The 22,353-nt window shown below is 51.2% G+C and overlaps 1 protein-coding gene across 3 annotated transcripts in view; it reads right to left on the reverse strand.

The window, feature by feature from the left end:
* Positions 1–327: 327 nt before the first annotated feature.
* Vwa3a (von Willebrand factor A domain containing 3A) overlaps positions 328–22,353 on the reverse strand; it is a 51,820-nt gene continuing 29,794 nt past the window's right edge. Inside the window, exons 17-33 of one of the 3 annotated variants that reach the window (XM_047533619.1) lie at positions 18,219–18,293; positions 17,896–18,040; positions 17,152–17,347; positions 16,275–16,345; positions 13,583–13,735; positions 12,207–12,297; positions 11,482–11,586; positions 10,836–10,933; positions 9,893–10,030; positions 8,968–9,076; positions 5,745–5,889; positions 4,153–4,297; positions 3,600–3,751; positions 3,054–3,177; positions 1,541–1,638; positions 1,305–1,370; positions 328–751 (exon numbers count right to left, since the gene is read on the reverse strand). In XM_047533619.1, coding sequence (XP_047389575.1) covers positions 1,319–1,370; positions 1,541–1,638; positions 3,054–3,177; positions 3,600–3,751; positions 4,153–4,297; positions 5,745–5,889; positions 8,968–9,076; positions 9,893–10,030; positions 10,836–10,933; positions 11,482–11,586; positions 12,207–12,297; positions 13,583–13,735; positions 16,275–16,345; positions 17,152–17,347; positions 17,896–18,040; positions 18,219–18,293 — 1,897 coding nt within the window. In that variant the 3' untranslated portion in view covers positions 328–751; positions 1,305–1,318. Of the gene's footprint in view, positions 1,053–1,304; positions 1,371–1,540; positions 1,639–3,053; positions 3,178–3,599; positions 3,752–4,152; positions 4,298–5,744; positions 5,890–8,967; positions 9,077–9,892; positions 10,031–10,835; positions 10,934–11,481; positions 11,587–12,206; positions 12,298–13,582; positions 13,736–16,274; positions 16,346–17,151; positions 17,348–17,895; positions 18,041–18,218; positions 18,294–22,353 lie in introns of those variants that run through there. The other 2 variants (XM_047533618.1, XR_007106103.1) reach the window with 2 other exon arrangements.

A 22,353-nucleotide genomic window follows, 5' to 3' on the forward strand; every position in this document is an offset into this window, starting at 1 on the left:
TTTTTTATTGATTTGAAATTCTTTATATGTTCTGGATAGGAATCTTTTAATAAAGGTTTTTTTTTTGGTAACAGGAATCGAACTCAGGGGCACTTAACCACGGAGCCACATCCCCAGCCCTTTTTTATATTTGATTTTGAGACAGGGTCTTGTGAAGTTGCTTAGGACCTCACTAAGTTGCTGAGGCTGGCTAAAGTCCGACTGGGGGTGTAACTCAGTGGTAGAGCACTTGCCTAGCATGTGTGAGGCTCTGGGTGAGATCCCTAGCAACTGCCAACAAACAAACAACAATAAAAAGAAAAAAAGTTAGTTGTTTTGGCCCTACTCATGAAATTAAAGCAATTTTTTAATTTTAGAAAATGACCTCAGTCAGATGACATTAGCACATGACACATCGTTTCACATATATACAGGGGGGATGGGCTCGGAAGACACAGCCTGATTCTCTCAAGCTCGAGCAGAGCATTCCACCTGGCCAGGGTTCCACAGCAGCCTCAGGTCAGTTTGCTTGAGCAGGATAGGCTCCCTGAGGCTCACTGCTTCTTCTTCCCCCCGAGGGGACGAGAGTGAGTCTGCATCGGCCTGTGGACCAGAGTGTTGGGAAGCACAAGAGAGATGCTGGGAAAAGCGGGCTCGTCGGGCTGGTTTCCAGAACTGGGCTCCCACGCTCGGCCGCATACTCACTGTTCACCATGTAAATGCCACGGAGCAGGCTTGGGGACCCACAGATGGCCAGGACGCCAGCCTCATCCTGAGGGAGCCTCAGTCAAGGAGAAGAGTTAGATAAAGGAGCAAAGAACCTCAACCCGAAGGCCGAGTGCCGCAAGAGGCAGGGTTGTCCAGGAGGCCTAGAAGCTTCCAACTCTGCCTGGAGCTTCCCGGCTCTAGGTGGGTCCCGGGGCCATCTCCACAGTCCACTGTCATCCGAAGTGTGATGACATCTGATGTCATCTGAACTGTGCCTTGATGAATGAGCAGGCAGAGCGTGACAAGAAGGACATCCAGGCAGGGGGCTGGATGCAGGGGCTTCCCAGTGAGCGACAGCCTTAAAACTGGAGTGTAGGGTGTGTTAGGGGACAGGGCGGGTGAGTGAGGGTAGGCCCGGGGTGGCCCTGCACACGAAGAACACAGCCTCCCCCTCCTCAGCTCCAGGGAGCCCTGATGCCTGGAATGGTGGGTCCAGGCCTTTCCATGCTCAGGATCGGGGTTTCCGCTCCTCCCCCACAGTCCCAGTCATCTACAGAGGGTGCCGTCGGGCCTCTAGTGGGGCGGTCACTGGTGGGGAGTCTGCCCCCTCCCCTTACCTGAGAATACTTCTCTAACAAAGAGCGACCTTCTGTTCCACGCTGTTTTTCTTCTGGAATTGGGATCTGCATAGGCAGAAGATGAAGGAAAACGGTTCCCCTCGTGCCCAGATTTCCGGGCCTGGTGGGGAAAAGCCAGGCGCGAGGTCTTGCAGTCGGGGTGCCATGACCGGGGTTGGGCCGTATCTTATTGGGGTCCAGCCCACCCAGGGCCTGGGGCTGCTTGAAGGACATACCTGAAGGCCTGGGCTTGCTTGAGAAAACCTCTGGCCTTGGTGACCTCCTGGGCCAATCTCCTTAAGTCATCTCCTTCAAACAGCGGCAATGTTGGATCCTGGGAAAGGAGAAATGAGCGTGAAGTCAAACCGTGGAAATGATGAGATGGGACCTGAAAATTCAAGATCTCAGATGTTTAGAGCAAATTAAATGCACCACCCAGGGCAGGAAATCCTGGGGACCTCAGCTTGTACCTCTCCTGGGACAGGAAGCTCACCATCGACCAGGTCAATTACTCTGCACACAGGACACTTTGCAATAAGAGGACTGAGAGGCAGTGGGTGGTGGCAAACCAAGATAGGCTCTGAACCTCAGTGAAGTTGGTGCTCCTCTGGACCCAGGGGCAGAACGGGTACACAGTGCTTGTCTCACTGCTAGTCACTCGGTAAACTTTCTTCAGCCTGCTCCCCATTCCTCTGAGTAAAACAGAGCTTCACAGGCAAGCTTTAAAAAATGTTCATTACCGAAATTCCAGAGCCTAGCCTTAAAAACACACATTCTCACAATTAACAAGGTCTAAGGAAGAGATGAAGCTGTCCCCTCTGCCTGGCACTAGTAGCAGAGGACTCCCACACTGTGAGTAGAAGCTGTTCACTGAGAATCTGCCTGATCCTGTCAATCATCTTCTCCTAAGTGACATGGACCCCCCGGGTGAATAAATATTCATTACTTTTACCAACTTGTTCTGTCCTGTGTATTATTTGTCTGATCTGTCCCTAGAAGTCACCTGGATGAAGGACTCATGAGAGGCCATCCAAACTTCAGGAATTATGTTGTGTCCTGGGAAAGTAACCTTTAACCTCCGAAAAGAGATTTTAATTTCTGATTGGTGGTTTTACTTGATGATTCTGCCCGCTGGAAATGTTATCGGCAACACCACCACGTTTCTTAAAAGGTTTAGATAAGTTCGCCACTTTTCTATCAAATCAGAAGAGGACCACTAGAACCCCACTCACTAATTTGTCACTTAGTAGATAACCTATGACTTCACTAGATCTGTTGTTAACAGCTGTCCAGGTTTCAGTGAACTGATTACCAGGTGACAGATCCATAGGAATTAAACATGGCGACTGAGAGCAAGGTGTTTTGGGTCCAGCTTCACCCCTTCTGGGGTATTCCTCAAGCTGGCTGAGCCTGTTGGTTCATTTAAGTGGGCATAATAGTGGTTGGAAGTTCATCTAAGTGGGTATTAAGTAATATTAATATAATTCATAGAGGTCAGATGCAGAAAGCAATATACTTGCACATAGTAAGTGCTCAGCAAACACAAACCGATCTGTACTAATAATGCCCCGACACCCTGCTTCTCTCCTCTTGCGAGGAGTCTGCTTAAAAGGTGAACTGCAGGAAAACAACCCCTCCAAGTCAACGTTTGCTCACGAGGGAAGCAGAGGTCTGAGGAGGAAACGTGGGGCTGTGGACGTCTCACCGGTCTGTTCCAACAGACCCCGCACTCGCCACCCCTGCACCTACCTTTTCATGGACGAAGCCTCTGGTGAGCAGGTCACGAATCCCACAGAGTGCGTCCTCACCAACCGGGCAGTGATAGCGTCCCCCGGTGAGGGCAGCCAGCTTCCTCAGGAACTCCACTGCTGCTCTGGGGAAGGAACAGAGGCCTGAGGGTGGCAGGGCTTGGGGAGGCCTGAGGCCCACGGAGAACACAAGACTGTGGGGCTTAAGGGCAAGCGACCTGGCACCGGGCCTAGATTGTGCCTCGGGGACCGTGGTCAGCCGCACCAAATACAGGTTCCCAACCAGGTTACGAGCGGCTGCTTGTCGCCATTGAGCCAGGACCTCCTCAAAGCACACGGCCAGCACACTCTGGCCCTGTTTATTTCTCCAGTGCCCACTGTGTGGTAGGCCTGTCAGGAGCACAGTATGACCTCATGGATCCCATGGTTTAGACACAGAGAGAAAATCCAAGGGAGGACCCAGAGGAGGCGAGGCGATCAGACCTCCTGCCTCAGAGCCGGGGCCCTGGGAAGAGCAGCAAGATCAGCCCTGAGCCTGGAGGCTCACCTGTCTGTGCAGTTCAGGGAGATGGTGTGCACCTTCACGTCTCTCTCCTCCTGGAGTCTGTGGACAGCGCTTAGAACAAAATCGCAGCTGGTATCTGGCTTCCCATCAGTGAGGAGGTACAATCCTTGCACATCTTGAAAACTGAATGCTTTCTGAGGGATCACAGAAAGGTTTTCACCAGAAAGGCAAAACCCACTTGCCTGACCGTGGCCTCTGCTGTTCCCAAGGAAAATGTGTCTGAAGGATGCCACTGACTTGTCCATTAAGACTGAGACCCCCCTTTCAGCCTCAGACAGACCCAGGAAGCTGCTGAGGTTCAGGAGGAAGGGCATAGCTCACTTCCTAGCTGGTTAACCTCAAGCAAGTCACTTAACCTCTCTGAACCTCTGTGTCTTCACCTCAAAGCAAGAATAAGAATTCCCTTCTCACTGAGTTGTTGGGAAGATGAAATAGAGTACCTTCTTTGTAGAGCCCAAAGCAAAACACAATATCAGCATAGAGGGTGTTGGTGTTTCTGTTGTGCTACAGGGTCAGGGTCCATGGTGGCACTTGCCATCAATGCTTGCGAGACTGAGGTGCTCCCATGAGCTTGCAGGTGGGTCACCCACTGCATAGCCTCATGACACGCTGCATCTGTGGTCTCCACCAGAGTGCCCTGCCATGGCTGTAGACCCTCTGCAAAACTGAGCAGGTTAAAACTGGGGAGGAGAAAAGAAGAAATGGAGAACAGAGAGAGGAGAGAGAGATGGGTCAGCACAGGCCAGCCCCGGCTGGTTCCAGGGAAGTCACCCCTAATGAGGGGTGTTCACTGAAGACCCCTACAAATCAACTGTGGGCCCCCTGAGAGTGAGAGGGCACAGACCGAAGAGTCTCGATGAAGATAGAGACTGATTTAAATCCCAGCTCGGGCCCTGACTGGGGATGTGATCGTGGGTAAATTACTTAACCTCTCTGAGTCCTTGTTTCAGTTTCCTTTTCCGAAAAATGGCCACACTTCCTAAGGTCTTTGTGAGGACTGACAAAGCCAGGCACTTAAAGCCCCTGGCACACAGAAAGTGGTTGATGAATGTCGACTCTTGCTCACAGTAAGGTAGGAATGCGTTCCAGCCTAGGACCAGAGTCTCCTGTCCCTCCAAGGTCAACTCTTCTGGGTAGAGTAAAAAAACAACTCCTCACACTTAGAAAGAAAGTTCAAGATCTGGGGGTGTAGCTCAGTGGCAGAGGGCTTCCTGGCATGCGCGAGGCCCTGGGTTCTGTCCCCAGTAATAGGTATGGAAAATGAAAAAATCCCCAAGATAATGAGGCTGGGGAAAAGGGAGTGAAAAGAAGGCCACGCACTGATGGACTTCCCCTCCCAAGACAAAGGTTTTCCAGGTGCCCACTGCAGACAGGGAGGAGGGGTTTTACCACCCCTAAAGCAACAGTCTCTAGGAGGCATCAATCTCCTTCAGAGTAAATCCTCTCCAGACACTGCCCACGGACCCCGATCCGAAAAGCTCAAATCCCTTTGTGCCCAAGAAAACCGACATGCTCACTAGACCAGCCCTCAAATAGCTTGTATAAGCCTAGTCCCTTTCTTTCTTCAGTGGCTCAGGTTCCACCAGGAAACTGGGGTCCACCAGCACCATTTTTATCCCTGCATCCCCTGCTCTGGTGTGAAACTTGGCTCCTGAATAAACAGCTGAGATGGTTCGTGAGGTTTGCACCTGTCTCCGTCTTCTTGTGCTAACACCCAGAACCACAAAGAAAAATAAAAAATAAAAAAAATAAAACTGGAATTCAGCTGAAAACCTTAATTCAAGGCCACATCATGGGGCTGAGGATATAGCTCAGTTGGTAGAGTGCTTGCCTCGCAAACACAAGGGCCTGGGTTCAATCCCCAGCACCGCCCAAAAAAAAAAAAAAAAAAAAGGCCACATCACAGTGATTTTACTATGCTTGCCACTGTCCCTATTCTAAAAACTGCTTTCTTTCTGCAGCAGAGCAGCACAGTATTCTTTCCTGTGTGGTAAGGTACTCAGAAGAGACCTTCCAAAGGCTCCAGGCCTGATGGACTGTGGGAGGGCCCCTGGGTGGCCAGGGGAGCCCTAGGAACCGCCTCTTCCATCTTCCAGAGCCCTCGCCACTCACCATCCTGCTTCTCACCTGTCGCAGTGCTTCCGGAGCTGCTCCCAAATCAGCAGAACCAGCTCTGTCTTCACCTGCTGCAGGTAGGGGCCCATGGAGCCCGACGTGTCCAGCAGGATGCACACTTTGCTCTCCAAGATGACGCCAAACAGCCGGCGGCTCCCTGCTCCGAGATGGGTGGGGCAGAGGCAGGGAAGGATTGAGGGGGTCTCCCTCCTGGGTCTTCCTCACTCTATCTATCAAGGGTAAAAAGTCTTGCAAAACCATTGCCTGGCTGATGAGCGATCTGAGTTCCCCCGGGGAGATGACCTGGTGGTGTCATTGGATGGGCCAGAGCCATCTGTTCAAATGCAGAGGCAGCCAGTGCCCTGGGCTTTGGAAGATCAAGATTTCAGCTCTGGCTTTGCCTGTGATAATTTGTCAAAATGACTATAATGTCCCAGAGCTGGAGATTTCACATCCCTAAAATTTTGAGATTGGATGAAAGAGTGTCGCAGTATTATTTGGGGCTGGAAAAGATGCTAGCGACCACGTGGCTAGTCAGCTGGTCAACAGAAAACAACTGAGTACAGTGCAAAGTACCAGGGACGAGAGACGAGGGTCCCTGCCCTCACGGGGCTTACAGTCAGGGAAGGAAGACAGACTGGAACCATGACAACTCTGCTGAGGCTGTGACGGAGGAGAGTCGTGGGAGCATGTAATGGGAAGAATTGAAATCAGGTGGAGTAAGGTGGGGAGCAGAGAAGCCAAGGACATGAAGCAGCTGGACTGGAGGGCTGGGGACCCTGCAGGTAGAGAGAGCAGCCTGTGGAAGGCCCCAGGGACGGAGAGACAGGCAGGGCATGCCTGAGCATCCGAGGAGCAGAAAGCCAACGCCAGGAGCAAGGCAAGGTGGGACAGAGACACCTCTGGGGAGAAAGCAGAGAGTTTGTTCAGGGGCTTGGGTTCAGACCAGGGGGAACCGAGGCCCAGGATCACCCAACCTGGTGCGTCCGAGCCAGGTCCATCTCCCCTGTCTGCACTTCAGTCAGACAACCTCTAACCCTGATCGTGGGTCACGAGGAGACCCAGGAGGGAACCCAGGGGGAACCAACAAGCAGACGAGGTGTCCAGCATTCTCAAACACACCTCCGGGACCTCCCTGGGGCAGTCGGAAAAACCGAAAAACTGCTACAAAGCGGCCAGTCACTCTCCAGGAATGGGAGGCTGGGCTGGCTGGACCTGCTGCCCTGGAACCTCCAGGACTCCTCTGGGTCTTCTCTGGCAATGCTCATGTCAGAGGAAGAAGCGGGTGCCATGAGGACATCGAGTCAGCTGGTCAGCCCTTGACAGACCTCCACCCACAAATGGCCGGCTGATCCCCTTGGGAACCAGTGGAAACAGCGCAAGCTACCAAGCCTGCCGCTCTTACCCCGCAGACCTCGCTAACCCTGCCTCCTTCATCCATCTCCACGATGACTACCCCTTGCCAGCTACCTTGATCTTCCACCTGGGCTACAACCAGGTCGACCTCATTCCACTCTAGCCCTCAAGAATTTGTTTTGTAAGCTGAGCGCAGTGGCGCACGCCTGTAATCCCAGAGGCTTGGGAGGCTGAGGCAGGAGGATCATGAGTTCAAAACCAGCCTCAGTAACTTAGCGAGACCCTGTCTCAAAATAAAAAATAAAAAGCGCTGGGATGTGGCTCAGCAGTTGAGGGCTCCCTGGGTTCAATCCTTGGAACAACAACAAAAAAATTTCTTTTTATAGAATGAAAGGGAATACTGCAAAGGTCGATCACTTTGCTCTCATTTAAAATCTTTGAATGGAGACTGGGGAGATAGCTCAGCTGGTAGAGTGCCTGCCTCGCAAGCACAAGGCCCTGGGTTCAATCCCCAGCACTGAAAAAAAAAAAAAAAGAAAAAAAAAAAAAGCTTCCCATTGCTCTTGATAAATAACAGACTCGACGGCGTCTTCCGGGGCCTCACTCAGGCAGACTCTCCTCCCCTTCAGTCCTGTTCTCAGCATCCTCTCTCCCCCTAAGCACCTCAGTGGTTTCTGTTCTTGCCCATTTAACCTCGGTGGGATCTCAGCTCATACACCCCCTCCTTGGGGAAGCCTCTTTGACCTTCCTACCTACCCAGGCCAAATGCCCCTCTAAGCACCATGTCCCTTCTCTCCCTACACCTGCCACAGTGTGACATTAGACTCGTTTGTGACTCTTTGATTAATGTCTGCCTTCTCCTACGGTTTCCATCAGTTCAGGAATCCCAGTGGGATTTGCTTTCCACCCACTCCCCAGCACCTAGCAGGAGAGAACCACTTACTTGTTGAAGGGAGGAAGGAAGAGAGGGAGGAAGAGAGGAAGGAAGGAAGGAAGAGAAGAAGGAAGGAAGGAAGGAAGAGAGGGAGGAAGGAAGGAAGGAAGAAGGAAGGACCGACCCCGGGAGGTACTGAAGAGCGAGCGTTCGGGTGTGCACCTGAGGTGAGGGGTCCGTACTACAGAAGTCGCTGACCCTGCTCTGCACACGCACCCCACAGGTCAGTGAGGTGGGAATGGGAGAGCCCACCCCCTCTGTGCCTGCCCCCGGCCGTTTCCTCACGCCCTCATCACCCTCTAAAATGTGTCTTCCGCTGTGATCAACAGTTCCCAAACATCTATCAAGCGTACAGTTTTGTTTCAAATCTCGTTTCCTTCGGTTAAACTGCTAGGATTGTGATTCTGTGGAGGAGTCGGGGGACCAGGAGGAGGGTGTCCTGGCAAATGCAGTAACTGGAAAGTCACTGCCACGCTGCTGTCCGGGGACTGCCTGCAGGAGGTTCTGCTGCAGAGGATTGGACCTAATGAATTTCCATGGGGTCCTGCGTGGCCCACACAAGGCTGTCTGTAGGATTTCTACGTGAGTCTCAGTCCTTCCTTCTACTGTCCCTCCAGGCCCCAAAGCCTAAATCCCCTCCCGTCTGGTTCTAGCCATCCTCCCAGCCTACTTGGGGTGGTTTCTGTCTTCCCAGCTGATCCTGTGCTGTGACGTGAGCTTGACTCTCTGGTGTCAATGCTCTGGGGCTCTGTGGCCTGCACGCTACCCTGCTGCCTGACCTCTGAGCCCAGAACTCATGTACCTGAGTGACCCTCCTGGCTTAGTCCCCTGACCTGACAGCTTGTGAGGGCCAGGGCCTCGGAAGGACGGACCCTGGGGTCCCTGGAGTGCACCTTCCGCCTCCCCTCCTGCCCCTCCACCCTCCAGGACAGGGGCCAAGCTCACCGGACAGCAGCCACTGCAGCCTCTGGACGTAGCACCTCATCAGCTTCTCCAAGCACGCGATGTACACCTCCGTCTCCCTGCGTGTCCACTGAATGTGCTTCACCACTCCCTGGGTGGAGGTAAGCGGAGCGAATACCCACCCTGCCAGCTACCCTCGTACCCTAAAACAGGGTCTTCCACCGTGATTAACAATTCCCAAAACATCTGTCCAGCACACACTTTGGTTTCTTGAAAAGCTCTTGTTTCCTTCTATGTAACTACTGGATTTATGGTTCTACAGAGGCGGCAGGGGTTAGGATAACGGTTTCATGCAGTGATTGTAATAATAAAAAGAATGACCCTCAGTGGTGGGGTGAGAAGACCACCAACTTTGAACTGAAGGATGAGCTTGGAGAGAGAGGGAGCAGTACTCTGAGGAAACCCTGAGCTTTTCCAATGGATAATTTCGAATTTTGAGTTATTTTTAGTTCCCTCTTAATGTTGAAAACGTGCTTTAAAAGGACAAGGGGGAAAATGATTAGATTTTCATTTTGTACTAAATTTACTTGTTCCACTGTCAAAGCAAGGGGAAAACTCTTCCCCCAAAGAGAAAACAGAACCAGGAACCCCTGGCCTCTTGTCGTAGGCCCCATGTGCTGCCTCCTAGCAGAACCAGCAACAGCACTGCGGGTACCGAGTTGGTTTGGTGAGTCCCCCGCCACTGCCTTCTGCTCGTTTTTAATCCTCTCTCCAATGAGGCCCTTTGTCCTAGAGGGTGATGGGCTTGACTTTTCTCCCAACAGGACCCGTATCTCCTATCGGCTGAAGATAATCCACTTTGGGGGGTTGGGCCCTTAGAAACCAGGTGCGCTGATCTACCCTTTGCACCCGAGGAGAGTCAAGGAGCTATAGGAGGAAAAATCCAACAACCAAAACGAGGCCTTACATCAATCTCTATGCTGGGCAGGACACTGCAGTGCTTGGCCGAGGTTGATTTCTGCTTGGACTTTTGATGGGTACAGTGGGGACCCATGTATCTGGAGAGCTGCATCTTCAGGTTTTTCAGTCCGTAATTTGCTATCCACTTTAGAATAAAGGAAAGAAGTATTGTCTAGGAATTCAGGATGATTGAGTGATTGTCCAACTCCCCTGTTAAAACCTCATGTTTGAAAGCTGTTTCATGTTTGAAATGTGGGGTTCCCAGGTCCTCACTGAGTATCCATCATATGTAAACTCTTTCCCACAGAACAAGAAATGGGGAACAGGAACAAAATTTATTCATCTTTTCTCTAGCGGGATGTGGTGGCTTCCCCAACATCCATAGTCAACACTCCATCACGAAATTGGAATGGAAAGCTCTGATTGGTCTAAAGTTCAGACTCTAAACCAATCAGGATAATCTCTGTCTCCTTGTCATGAGAGGTGCCAGGATGGGTAGGCTCAAAGCAATCAGAGCATGGCATCCAGGATCAGCCCAATCAGAACCAAGTTCAGACTTTTATTGAATGGTTGTGGGAAGAAAGCGGTTTGATCTCCTGGATATGAACAGGAAGGGGGATTTCTGTTGCTTGCCACCAAAAGGATCCTACTCTAATAAGTACTTTAATTCACATAAAATACACTTTAATTAATCCTAACATCAATCTGATTAGACAGGTGCGATTGTCTTCCTTTTGCAAACACAGACATTGAATGCAGCTGTGTGACTTCCCAAGGTCACCCAGCTAGGAAGCAGCAGACCCAGATTTTTAAATTGAGCTATGTTTAGCCACTATCCCATTTACCACAGGGAGGAATCAGTCTTAGTTTGCCACCTTTTTGAAGTTCGCCCACCCTCCTAGAAGTAATGGTTGCTGGAAGAAAGGATCCAGAGGGCACATCCTTCATACCTCTTGGCTTGAGCAAACTGTATCCTTTCTGGGCAACTTCATAGATGAGTTGATGGTTCTTATAGCCCTTCTTTGGGGGTACTTCTTGAACACCAAGCCTAGGAGGAACAGAGCCAGGTCACCCTGTGCATCTCTTCTCCCCCCCCCCCTCTCCTGTCAGTGTCTCTGCCTGTCAGGTTGGTTGTCAGTTCCCTGAGCTGCAATCTGCTGGAGAGGTCGGAGGGGGCTGCTCGGTGGCCTGCAGGAATGCTGCCCAGGACCGCCCTTCTCCAGGGAGCAGGGGACCACTGCTCAGATGGGTACCATTTCACGGAAGTCCATCAGGCTGGCCTAGGGGAATCTTCTCCACCCCTTTTCCCAGTTAGCTTCAGAGCTAAGACAGTTGCCCGCTCAAACCCACGAATCCCGGGAGAGCTCATCTTTGGTACTGAATTTTCTCATTCTCTGGGCAGTGCCAGGACTTTGCATGTCCATTTCCTTGGGCTGGGAGAACTCAGTTGTTTGAAGACAGACCTGCTCCAGAGGCACTGCAGAGCTGGCAGGTCCTGGGTAGCTGGAGGGGTGTCCTTCCCATGGGGCCTCTTGCTGCCCTTACAGTTCCTATGGGGCCGGGGTCGGCCAGACACTTGTGGGGCCTCCGACTTACCCGTGTGGTTCCCTGTCTCCGTGTAGAAGAGTGAGAAGGTGGGCCCTGCTGTCCTGGAGTTGGGCTTCCTCCTCCTTTCTGTCACCCCTTTTCGCATGGACTGGGCTACAGGAGAGGACATTGGCCTGTTGACGGGGGCAGCCTGGGAGGTTCCGGTGATAAAGCTGAACAGTGTGCTTTAGAGACATCTCACCTTCATCTACACACTGCACCTGGAAATGGGGCTCTGGGACAGCTCTGAGGTACCTCTTGTCCCCCAGCTAGGTCTCCTGGCTTCCCCTGGGTTGGCAATAGCTAGAGCTGGGGTCACTGAGTCCTGGGGTTTCCCAGGCATGGTGCTAAGTGCTTTGTGGACTTGGGTCATTTCACCCGCACAGCATCCCGGGTACAGATGAGCTGGACAGGACACAGAGCTAGTAAGAAGCAGAGGAAAGATTCCAGCCTGCTCTGACTGGCTCCAGAACTCTGCCCTGGGCTGCTCTGCTATATTTTTGACCTTGAAATTAAAATACGGTTTTAGGTTAATGAGCTGAGTACTTTCATCAAAAAGTGATTCGCTGGCACAGTGTGAGCCCTCTGTCAGTAAAACGAGTCGATAGGGAACCTGCAGCCTAGGACCGACTCAAGGCTTCGCGGGACCCTCTTGGCAGAGGGTGGGCGCGTGCTCACGATTCACTAATCCCTTCGTTACTCTCCATCCCTCGCCTGCCCACGCCATGCCTCACCTGGGGACATGCCCACTCTGCCAGGGAGTGGGTGCCGGTTCAGATCTTTCAAGGGGGGCATCTTCTCTCTGTCCGGGTTCTCTTTCATGTTCTAGAAAACAGGCCGTCTTCCCCATCACAGGCCTGTTCTCTGTGGCGGGCCGTGTCCCAGTCTCCCCAACCTCAATCTGTCAATCGGGAACTTTTGTAGGGAGGGATATAGGGAGTAGCATGCTCAGACGTTTGGCCTATCTTCTGCAGCAGATTCAGAGGGGACTCTGGGTTTTGGGGTGAAAGGGCATGTGAATGTGTGCGGCATGAGAGGACCAGAGAGCAGGCTAGGCAGGACAGCTGCGGGGCTTTGCCAGAACTTTCTTCACCAGTTCCCTGACCTTCTTTCTGCTAGACTGGGATTTTGGGACTTCAAGTATGACAAATAACCATCTAGGTCCCTTCTTGCCCTCTTGGACGCGTGGGTTTTAAGAAGGGGTTTCTTCCTTAGTGGACACAACTGTAATGTGGCAAAAGCTCAACAAGTCACCCAGGGCCCTGAGCCAGTTAGGACCCCGGGCTGAGCTGCTAGGCACTGAGATGCTGGCACTCTGGGCAGCCCCTAGCCAGGCGTCTGGAGGGCCCACTAAAGACCCTGCCATAGCCTAAGCCTCGTCGCACTGAACCACTGAAGGTCCCAGAGGAAGACCCTGAGATTCCAGGGTCACCTCCAGATTTGGGAAGTCAGGAGAGAGAGGGTGATGTGTCTGGGCTGTCTCCCCAAACCTGGTGGAGTCCTTTGAGCGAGGCAGCACCTGGGCGCCCAGAACCCCCTGAGGCGCAGCCGCCTGGCTGGGCGTGAACTCTACACTGTCCAGGATGGATTTCCTCATGCTCCCAAGTCTGTCAGAGAGCAGCTGACGAGCCCCGGGGGTCACTGCCCCCTCTGCTCATGGCACTGTCACCGGGGCAGGGGTGGGGCCTTCCTGCTAGAGGCCCTGTGACTGCGGGAGAGGGGTGGGCATTTCATGCAAGGCACGGGTTAAGGCCCTGGTGGACACAGGCCCACCCTCCGGCTCCTGTCAGTTGAAGCCGTGGGCTGCGGCAGGAAGATCCCCTAACTCCCTTGCCCTGAGAGACCCTTGCAGGGTAAGCCCTCAGATGCAAGGGTGGGCGCTGGTCCCACGGCTAGGAAGCAGAGCCACGCAGAGCCAAGGTGGCCCCAGAGCCGAGAAAGCAGGACCCGGTGGGAGGCACCTGCGGAACACCCAGCCCTGAAGCCCCTGCCCGGACCCGTGCTGGCCCTGGGCCTGCGGCCTGGCCTCAGACGTTTTCAGATCTAGGAAAGACCAGGAGACAAACTGGAAACAAAATCCTTTGCGTGTTATGAGGGAGGGGAGTCAAACCATTCTGGCCACCGAGGGGGCTGCGGGCTCGGGAAGGCTGAACGGCTTGGACTGGCTTCTCTGCTTGCGCGCCTTCGGCTTTTCTGTGGGGAGGGCTGCGCTCTCCGGTTCTTTGCCAGAATGGCTCTTCAGAGAGGCCACGAGTAAGGCGCACTGCAAAGGGAATCAGGAGGGTTAGCAGCACCCTGGACGGACAGAGGCACAAACACACCCAGCAGGAGAGCCCCTGGAACCCCAGCCCATGCCTCTTTCTTGCAATTCAGTGCAATGCTGTCTGGGGCTGAGGATGCTGCGGTCAGCCTATTGACAATAATTAGTAGCCCCTTATGGAAGGACTGGGATGCAAGGGACCCTGGGCTAGTTAATGCCTGGGGAAGTGTCCATCCGTCATGCCAACTAATTAGGTGCTAACTTGTCCCCATTTTATAGACAAGAAAAACAAAGTTCCATGAGCTTAAGGTTCCTATTTTTGGTACCAGGGACTGAACCCAGGAGGGCTTAATCGCTGAGTCACATCCCCAGCCCTTCCTAAATTTTTTTTTTTTTTTTAAATTTGAGACAGGCTCTCACTAAATTGCGTAGGGCCTCCCTAAGTTGCTGTTGCTGGCTTGGAATTCATGATCCTCCTGCCTCAGCCTCCCGAGCGGCTGGGATTACAGGCATGTGCTATTGCACCTGGTGAGCTTAAGGTTCTTGTCTAAGGCCACACCACTAGTAAGTGGAGGAGCTTCAACCCAAACCCAGGTGGGTCTGGGTCCTAAGCCAGTGCTGCTTCCATTGTAAGACTCTTGGGCATCCACAAGTGCTGGTGGGCGCACCCTGTGCCCAGGACGGACTCCAGGTGCTGCAGAGCTGCTGGGTAATGCTTATTCCTTTTGTCTAAAATTCCTCAACTGTCAGAAAGCTTCTCCAGTAGTGATCCACAATCAAAGCAGGAAGGACACTATTCAGATATTCAGATGTAAATAAGCACGCCCAAGAAGGGTGGATTAAACCTCACTGTCCATTAATGCCTGTGGAGGAGTTCGTTAGGTGTGCGAATGGGACGGATATGCACCCTGGGACAAAGGATTTACAGAGTGCTGGAGGGGACCCTTCAGGGAGGATGACCAAAGCACATCCGGGAGCCATAGCTCCAGGGCTGTAGAGGAAAAGAACATGGAGACGTGGCCCTGCCCTCCAGGAGTTAGTCTGTAAGGAAGAAGAGTCTGCAAGAGCAGTAATTAAAAAGCGATCAGGATGAGTGTCCTTCCTCGGCCCCTCCCCTGCCTTGACCATGACCTACTGTAAGCTCTCTGTCCATCCCCATGGCTGGAACCACCCCAGATCTCTATCTTCAGCCCATATGACTTGCTACCTTCCTGTAGGATACCTCCACTAGTTAGTTCACCGGCCCCACAAACTTGTCTTTGTCTTAAGCCACTTTCCCTGCACCCACCCTGGGCTCCCCCCGTTTTCTCTCTCAGTCACGTGACGAACTCGGGAGTTACTCTGGATTTCTTCTCCCTCACCCTGCACAAGCCATCAGTTGCAAGTGTGGTGATCAGTCCTTCAATGTTCTCCTGTCTGTTTCCTTATTCCCATTCTCGTCGCTCCTGACATGAGCTGGCCCCTTGAATCTCACTCTACGCTGCTCAGCTCCCTCCGTGAGGAGGAAACATGATGCAGTATGAATGCTGAGTAGTAGGGAATAAGCTACGGAAGATCTGGGAGGCGGATGAGGGGCAGAGAAGACAAAGTATAAAGGCCCTGAGCTTAGGAATGGCTTGATGTGTTCAAGAAACTCAAAGGAAGCCAGAATGTACAGTTTACAGTCCAAAAACCAATCAATTACAGGACAGCCCCACAGTCCATCTGAAACTTTTGGTGTTGATGGACCAGGACACAAAGAGGGAACCTGAGAGTTGTATCCCCTAAAAAGATATGTTGAAGTCCCAACCCCCTACCTGTGAAAGCGAACTTACTCAGAAATACAGTGATTAAGATGTAAATTAAGATGCGGTCATGTTGGAATAGGGTGGGCCCTTAATCTGACTCGTGTCCTCATGAGAGGAGAGGAGTTACAGACACACAGAGGGAAGACAGTCATGTGAAGATGGCAGCAGATTGGAGTTGTGCTTTCACAAGCCCAGAGAAGCCAGGGTGGCCAGGGACGAGAACACCCTCCTTGGCCAAACTTCAGCCAAGCTCCTCTGAGTCATCGTCCACCGTGAAGAATTCTGCTGAGTTGGTTCCGCATGAACCGCTCCACCCTTGATGTCCAGTCTAGTCCTTGACGTCTGAGTCCATGGCCTGCCTATAGCAAGAATCCCCTGCCCTGACGTCTAATTTACCGTACTTTTCCAACCCTCGACTCTGCTCATTGGTTATACACTCCCAGTCGACTTTGCTGTGGTCTGGAGTTGACCTCCTTCTCTCTCCATTATCGCAAAATAGTCTTATGTAAAGTCTTCTTGCCACTTAAAACAAGCATTCACCAAAGCTTGGAAGAAGCTTGGAAGGATTCCACCCAGAGCCTTCGGAGGGAGACTTGCCCTCGGAAGACCTCAGTTTCTGGAGGATGGGATGTCCCAAATGGGGCAGGACGGCTCTCTGCTTTCAGCTGCCCTGTTTGTGATATTTTGCTTTGGCAGCCCTGGGGGAAGCAGGCACAGAGGCCAGTGCGGGCATTTGACCCCAGGCCCCGGCTTACCTTTTGGGAGTAGTTGAAGGCCTTTTGTATCTCGGCTGTGATGGCCTTGATGTCGTCACTCTCGTAGACGCCTGGAAGCAAGCACGTCGTGAGCGCACGCACACACACACACACACACACACGCACACACATACACACACTCCGGGTTCCATCTGCACCTGTCCCATGGGTCACCTTTTGGAAACCTGCCACGCTTTGAAAAACATCAATATGAGGGAACCTTAGGGTGCCTTCTAGAGCTGAGATTTTAAAATACTGTCAAGGATTCAAAAAACTTTTAAGGGCTGGGATTGTGGCCTCCTGGTGAAGCACTGCCTAGCGTGGGTGAGGCACTGGCTTCGATTCTCAGCACTGTGCGAAAATGAAAAAATAAAGGTCCATTGACAACTAAAAAAAATGTTTAAAAACTTCTAAAAATCTTGTAGTAAAATATATGTAACATACAATTTGACATTTGAACATTTAAAGTGTGTGTGAGAGTGTGTGTGTGTGTGTGTGTGTGTGTGTGTTTAAGATGCTGGATTGAACAAAGGGCCTTGTGCATACAAGTCGCTCATTCCACCTGGAACCACACTCCAGGCCTGAATCACTGTTAAGTGTGCCGTTCAGCAGCATGAAGCACACCCACAGTGCTGTGCTACTTTTCATTTCCAGAACAGTGGTTTTGTATTAGTTTTGACTTTTTTTCATGCTGGGGGTTGAACCCAGGGCCTCATGCATGCTCAGCATGTGCTCTACCACTGAGCTACTCACGGCCCCGAGGTTTTATATTTTTAACTATGGTTTTTATATGCCACTTTTCTGGAACATATCTATGGTGTAAGGTAGATGCTAAGTGCTAAGACAGCATCCGCAAGACCAGGCAGCCCTCACACACCTGTGTCTCCAAACCAGTGGAAGCGACCACCAGCAGCCCGGGTGACTTCCCTGTAGGCTGCAGCTGTGTCCGTGCGGCTGGCGTAGCAGGCAGGGGGTGTGGTGTCCATCCGGGGCTCACCCACGTAGAAGAGACACACGTTCAGCTGGAGGTCGCAGCCTCCGCAGGCCTCGGCCACATAGGCGCTGAGCGTGGACTGTGGGAAGAAGAGAAGGTAGGTGGGGCCCACAGCTGAGGACCTGGAAGCTCCTGGTCCACCCTCTGTCCAGCCCAGTGGCCTTTCTCAAGGAGCTCACTGCCTGCCTGGTCTAGGGTTCAGCACTGAGGACAGAAAGAAAGGAGCCTGGGTCACAACTTCCCCCGACATCTTAATAGCGTGGAGCCAGGGAGCTGGACCTGGGATCCTGGTTCTACCAAGTGTGGTCTGTGACCTACAGCATGGACGTCCTCGGGGTGGGGTGGGGAACTCGTCAGAAATGCAGATTCTCGGGGACCTGCTGAGTTAGGAGCTGCATTTGAACATCATCCCCAGGTGCTTTTTTGTGCCCTAAAAGAACTAAGAAGACTAAGTTTAGAAAATCATGCTGGGTCTGGGGAAGTAGCTTGGTTGGTAGAGCGTTTGCCTCGCAAGCACAAGGCCCTGGGTTCAGTCTGAGAGCTTGCCTAGCGTGCCTGAGGCCCAGGGGTTACCCCTCAGTCCTGCAAAAACTGCAAAAGGGTAGTGGAAGGACAGGGCCTACCCACCACGTCCTGATCGGGGATGCCCCCTGTGAAGAGGTAGATGCCCTGCGATTGGTGTTGGTCTTTGTCCTTGAAGTCCACCTCCACAGCCTTCCGCAGGGCGCTGAGCACGTTCCTGCTGCCTTGGCACCGCAGGGCCAGGGCCCACCTGCAGAGGCAGGGACCAGGTGCCAAGGGAGGGTGCCTGTGAGGCCCCGGGGTGGGGCGGGCAGCAGACGGAAAGTTGCTTTCTGACTTCTGCCCAGGGCTGGTGGAGGCAGGGACTCAAGAGAGCCACCCCGGGTGGAGAGAACGAAACCCGCCGCCCAGGCTGCCCTGGGACCTACCACCAGGCGCTTTGTAAATTGGTGTGGCTCGCGGGAACCATCTCGGGCCTCCAACTCTCGATTGTGCTCCCAAACCTTTGAAGGAAGGAAAGGGGGCTCGTTCAGAGGCAGAGCGGGTGTCCATTCTGTGGCCCGGCTTTTTGTGCTCCTCAGGCTTTCAGGGGGACAAAATGCCTCCCCCAAACACGAGGGTCTGCTGGCCTCCAAGGAGCCGGTTGCTGCTCTTTTTAAAGTCTCCTGGGCTGGGCTCCCCGCACGGCGCATTTCCCCTCTGGAGCTGTACTGCATTCTTTTTCTACAAATATACATCATCTCATTTGCCCCATGAAACAGAATTTAAGATCCTTAAAAAAAGAATCCAGCCGGGCGCAATGGCGCGCTCCTGTAAGCCCAGAGACCTGAGGCCGAGGCCGAGGCGGGAGGTCTGCAGGGTTGAGGCCAGCTTCAGCAACTTAGGGAGACCCCATCTCAAAAGAAAAAGGAAACGGGGCTGGGGATGTAGCCCAATGAGAGAGCGCCCCTGAGCTCAGTCCCCAGCACCAAATAATTCAAGTAAATTTTTTTTTTTTTTTTTTGTAAACAAATGGATACATGTTGTTTCTCTGTACATGGCGTAAAGGCATGCCATTTGTGTAATCATAAATTTACATAGGGTAATGTTGTTTGATTCATTCTGCCATTTTTTCCCTTCCCCCCTCCCCTCCCACCCCTCCCCTCCATCTATACAGTCCTTCCTTCCTCCATTCCTGCCCCACTCCCTAAACCCAACTCCTCAAGTAAATTTTTAAAAAGAATTTATCCCTTTTATTGAAGAAAAGGTGTCCCCTCTCTGGTTCAGGATTAGTTTTTCCACCTGGGCTCTTGACCCTGTCACCAAAGCTTTCTGAGACTTTGCCCTGTGGCTTCTCCTCTCAATCTACACACCCCAACTTCTCTCTGCATCCGTCTCCCCTGTCACCTCTCTACAGGTTTCAGTCTCTCCATACTTAAAACATACCCCTCTTGGAGAGCCTACAGAATGGGAGAAAATCCTTACCACACCTCAGCTAGAGCACTGATCTCCAGGACGCATGCAGAACTCAAAAAACTTAACACCAAAAATACCCCAAATAACCCAATCAATAAATAGGCTAAGGAACTGAGCGGACACGTCACAGAAGATATAGATAATCAATCAACAAGCATATGAAAAAATGTTCATCTCTAGCAATTAGAGAAATGCAAATCAAAACTACTCTAAGATCTTATCTCACCCCAGTCAGAATGGCAATTATCAAGAATACAAGCAATAATAAGTGTTGGTGAGGATGTGGGGGAAAGGGTACACTCCTGCATTGCTGGTGGGAATGCAAATTGGTGCAACCACTCTGGAAAGCAGTGTGGAGATTCCTCAGAAAACTTGGAATGGAACCACCATTTGACCCAGCTATCCCACTCCTTGGTTTATACCCAAAGGACGTAAAATTAGCAAATTACAGTGACTCAGTCACATCAATGTTTGTAGCAGCCAATTCACAATAGCTAGATTGTGGAACCAACCTAGAGGCCCTTCAGTAGATGAATGGATAAAGACTCTGATATATATATATATATATATATATATATATATATATATATGATATATATATTCCATTATATATATCCATTATATATATATAATGGAATATTACTCAGTCTTAAAGAAGAATAAAATTGTGGGTGATTGCAGGTAAATGGATGGACCTAGAGGTTGTCATGCTAAGTGAAATAAGCCAGTCCCCCAAAATCAAAGGGCTAATGTTTTCTCTAATATGTAGACGCTAACCCACAATAAGGGGGTGAGGTGAAGAATAGAAGTTCCAAGGATTAGACAAAGGGGAATGAAGGGAAGGGAGCAGGGATACGAATAGGAAAGACAGTGGAAAGATTCTGAAGTAACTTTCCTATGTATAAATATGAATACGGCACAGTGAATCCCACTATCATGTACATCCACAAGACTGGTGCCCTCATTAGAATAAGAAATAGTACATCCTTGTAACATTGTATAATTGTGTCAAAATGAACTCTACTGTCACATATAATTAAAAAGAATCAATAAAAATGTAAGTAGAGACACATGTACAGAAATGGAATTCTTCAACATACACTATTCATAAGCTGCTTGTTTCTGTTCACTTGAACTTATGAGGCTATTGTTCTACAAGCAGTCATGTAACTCTTCCTCATTCTTTTTTTTTTTTTTTTTTTTGCAGCGCTGGGGATCAAACCCAGGGCCTTGTGCTTGCAAGTCAAGCACTCTACCGACTGAGCTATCTCCCCAGCCCTCCTCATTCTTTTGAATGGTTGCATAGTACTCCACTACTGGGATTATTGTACCAGTTTCCTTTTGACAGTTTTACAGTTTGCTTCCAGGTTTATCCACTATCAACTCTGCATGGAACATCCCTGTGTGGTTATGTTTGCACACTCATCTTAGTATTTCCTGAGGATGATTCATAAGGGTTTCATGGACAGGACACTTTAAAAACTTTAATACAGAGGGTTCTGCTAAATTATGCTCCCACCGACAGTTTCCAGAGCAACTTTTCCTCATATTATCACCAGCACTGAGTGTTAGCAATCTTTTAAATATTTCAAGAACTGCAAAAAATAAATATATCTATATATTTCCCTTTTTCCACATTAGTGAGTTCTATGGTCAAATGCAATGACTCCTCTCATTCTTCCGCTGTGTTACCTCTGCGACTCCACTGTTTCTTCGCAGCACCCTCCTCTCTTTGGCTTGCCTGTGCTTTCTCCCCTGGTGTTCCTTCTACCCCTCTGGCTTTGGGCATTTCCTTCCTCTGCCACCCTCCAGCACTCTGTGGCTGTCTCCTCTTTCCCCTCCACATCTCCCAGGGGCAAGTCACGCACGAGCATCTTTGCAACTGTGTAACTGGACTGTGGATGGCGGAGAGACCATACTTCCTGGCTGGAACTCCAAACCCTTGAGAGACTCAAACTCAACATACTGAAAACCACCTTCCTAGGGGTGAGGCGGGGAGGAAAAAATAACAGAATGAATCAAACATCACTCCCTATGTAAATGTATGACTACGCAAATGGTATGCTGTTACTTACTCCATGTACAAGCAGAAGCAACACGTATCCCATTTGTTTACAATGAAAATAAATTAAAATAAAAAAAAAATTTCAATTAAAAAAAAAAACCATCTTCCTCTTCAACCACCTGCTCCACCTGGGGTCGTCTCCTCCTCCTCCGTCCCTCGCCACCAGGCCCCACACAGTGGGCATGTTCTGAGGCTTCCGAGTCCCACGGCAGGCAGGCCTCCCTGCCCTTCCCACGGCCCAGGAGTCAGCCTGGTCTCTCCCTCCAGTATCACCCCTCTTCATGTTTTGGTACCAGGGACTGAACCCAGGGGTGCTTCACCACTGAGCCACATCCTCAGCCTTTTTGTTTTGTTTTGTTTTTCTTTTTGAGACAGGGTCTCCCTGAGTTGCCTAGGGCCTTGCTCAGGTGCTGAGGCTGGCTTTGAACTTGCGATCCTCCTGCCTCAGCCTCCTGAGCGGCTGGGCCCGCGGTGCTGCGCTCCTGCGTCTCCCTCACATTGCTGCTTGAGCTTCGGAAGTTGACAAGCTGATCGTAGCATCCCTGTGGACGATCGCGCTCTGCCGTCTTTGGTCCTTAGGCGCCTCTATCCTGCCTGCCGCCGGTTTCTAGAGAAAACACTCCACAGTGCCGTCTCTTCCTCTCTGAGGACGGGTGTTCTGTGTGCTCACTGCCCAAGCCCCAGTGCCAGCACCACGAGGGGCACTTGGCAGGTTTTCAATAAATTTTTGTTGAATGGATGTGATAGATAATGAATGAAAATGTGGTCTAAAATGTTTCTCTAAGCATTTTCCATTGACTCTGTTAGGGAAAGAATAGCTCTGGGACCAGGGTTGTGGCTCAGTGGCAGAGCACTCACCTGGCATGTGTGTGGCCCTGGGTTCGATCCTCAGCACCGCATGTAAAAATAAATGAAAATAAAGAGTAGGTCTGGTACGGGAGGACCTCTAACTGGCTGCCCGCTTCATGGGTTCAGAACACGCCCTATGTGTTGTGAGACTGTGCAACATCGTGCACTTCAAATGAATTTCTTTTCTACCTTCC

Source organism: Sciurus carolinensis, chromosome 18, assembly GCF_902686445.1.
Source record: "Sciurus carolinensis chromosome 18, mSciCar1.2, whole genome shotgun sequence".
NCBI lineage: Eukaryota > Metazoa > Chordata > Mammalia > Rodentia > Sciuridae > Sciurus > Sciurus carolinensis.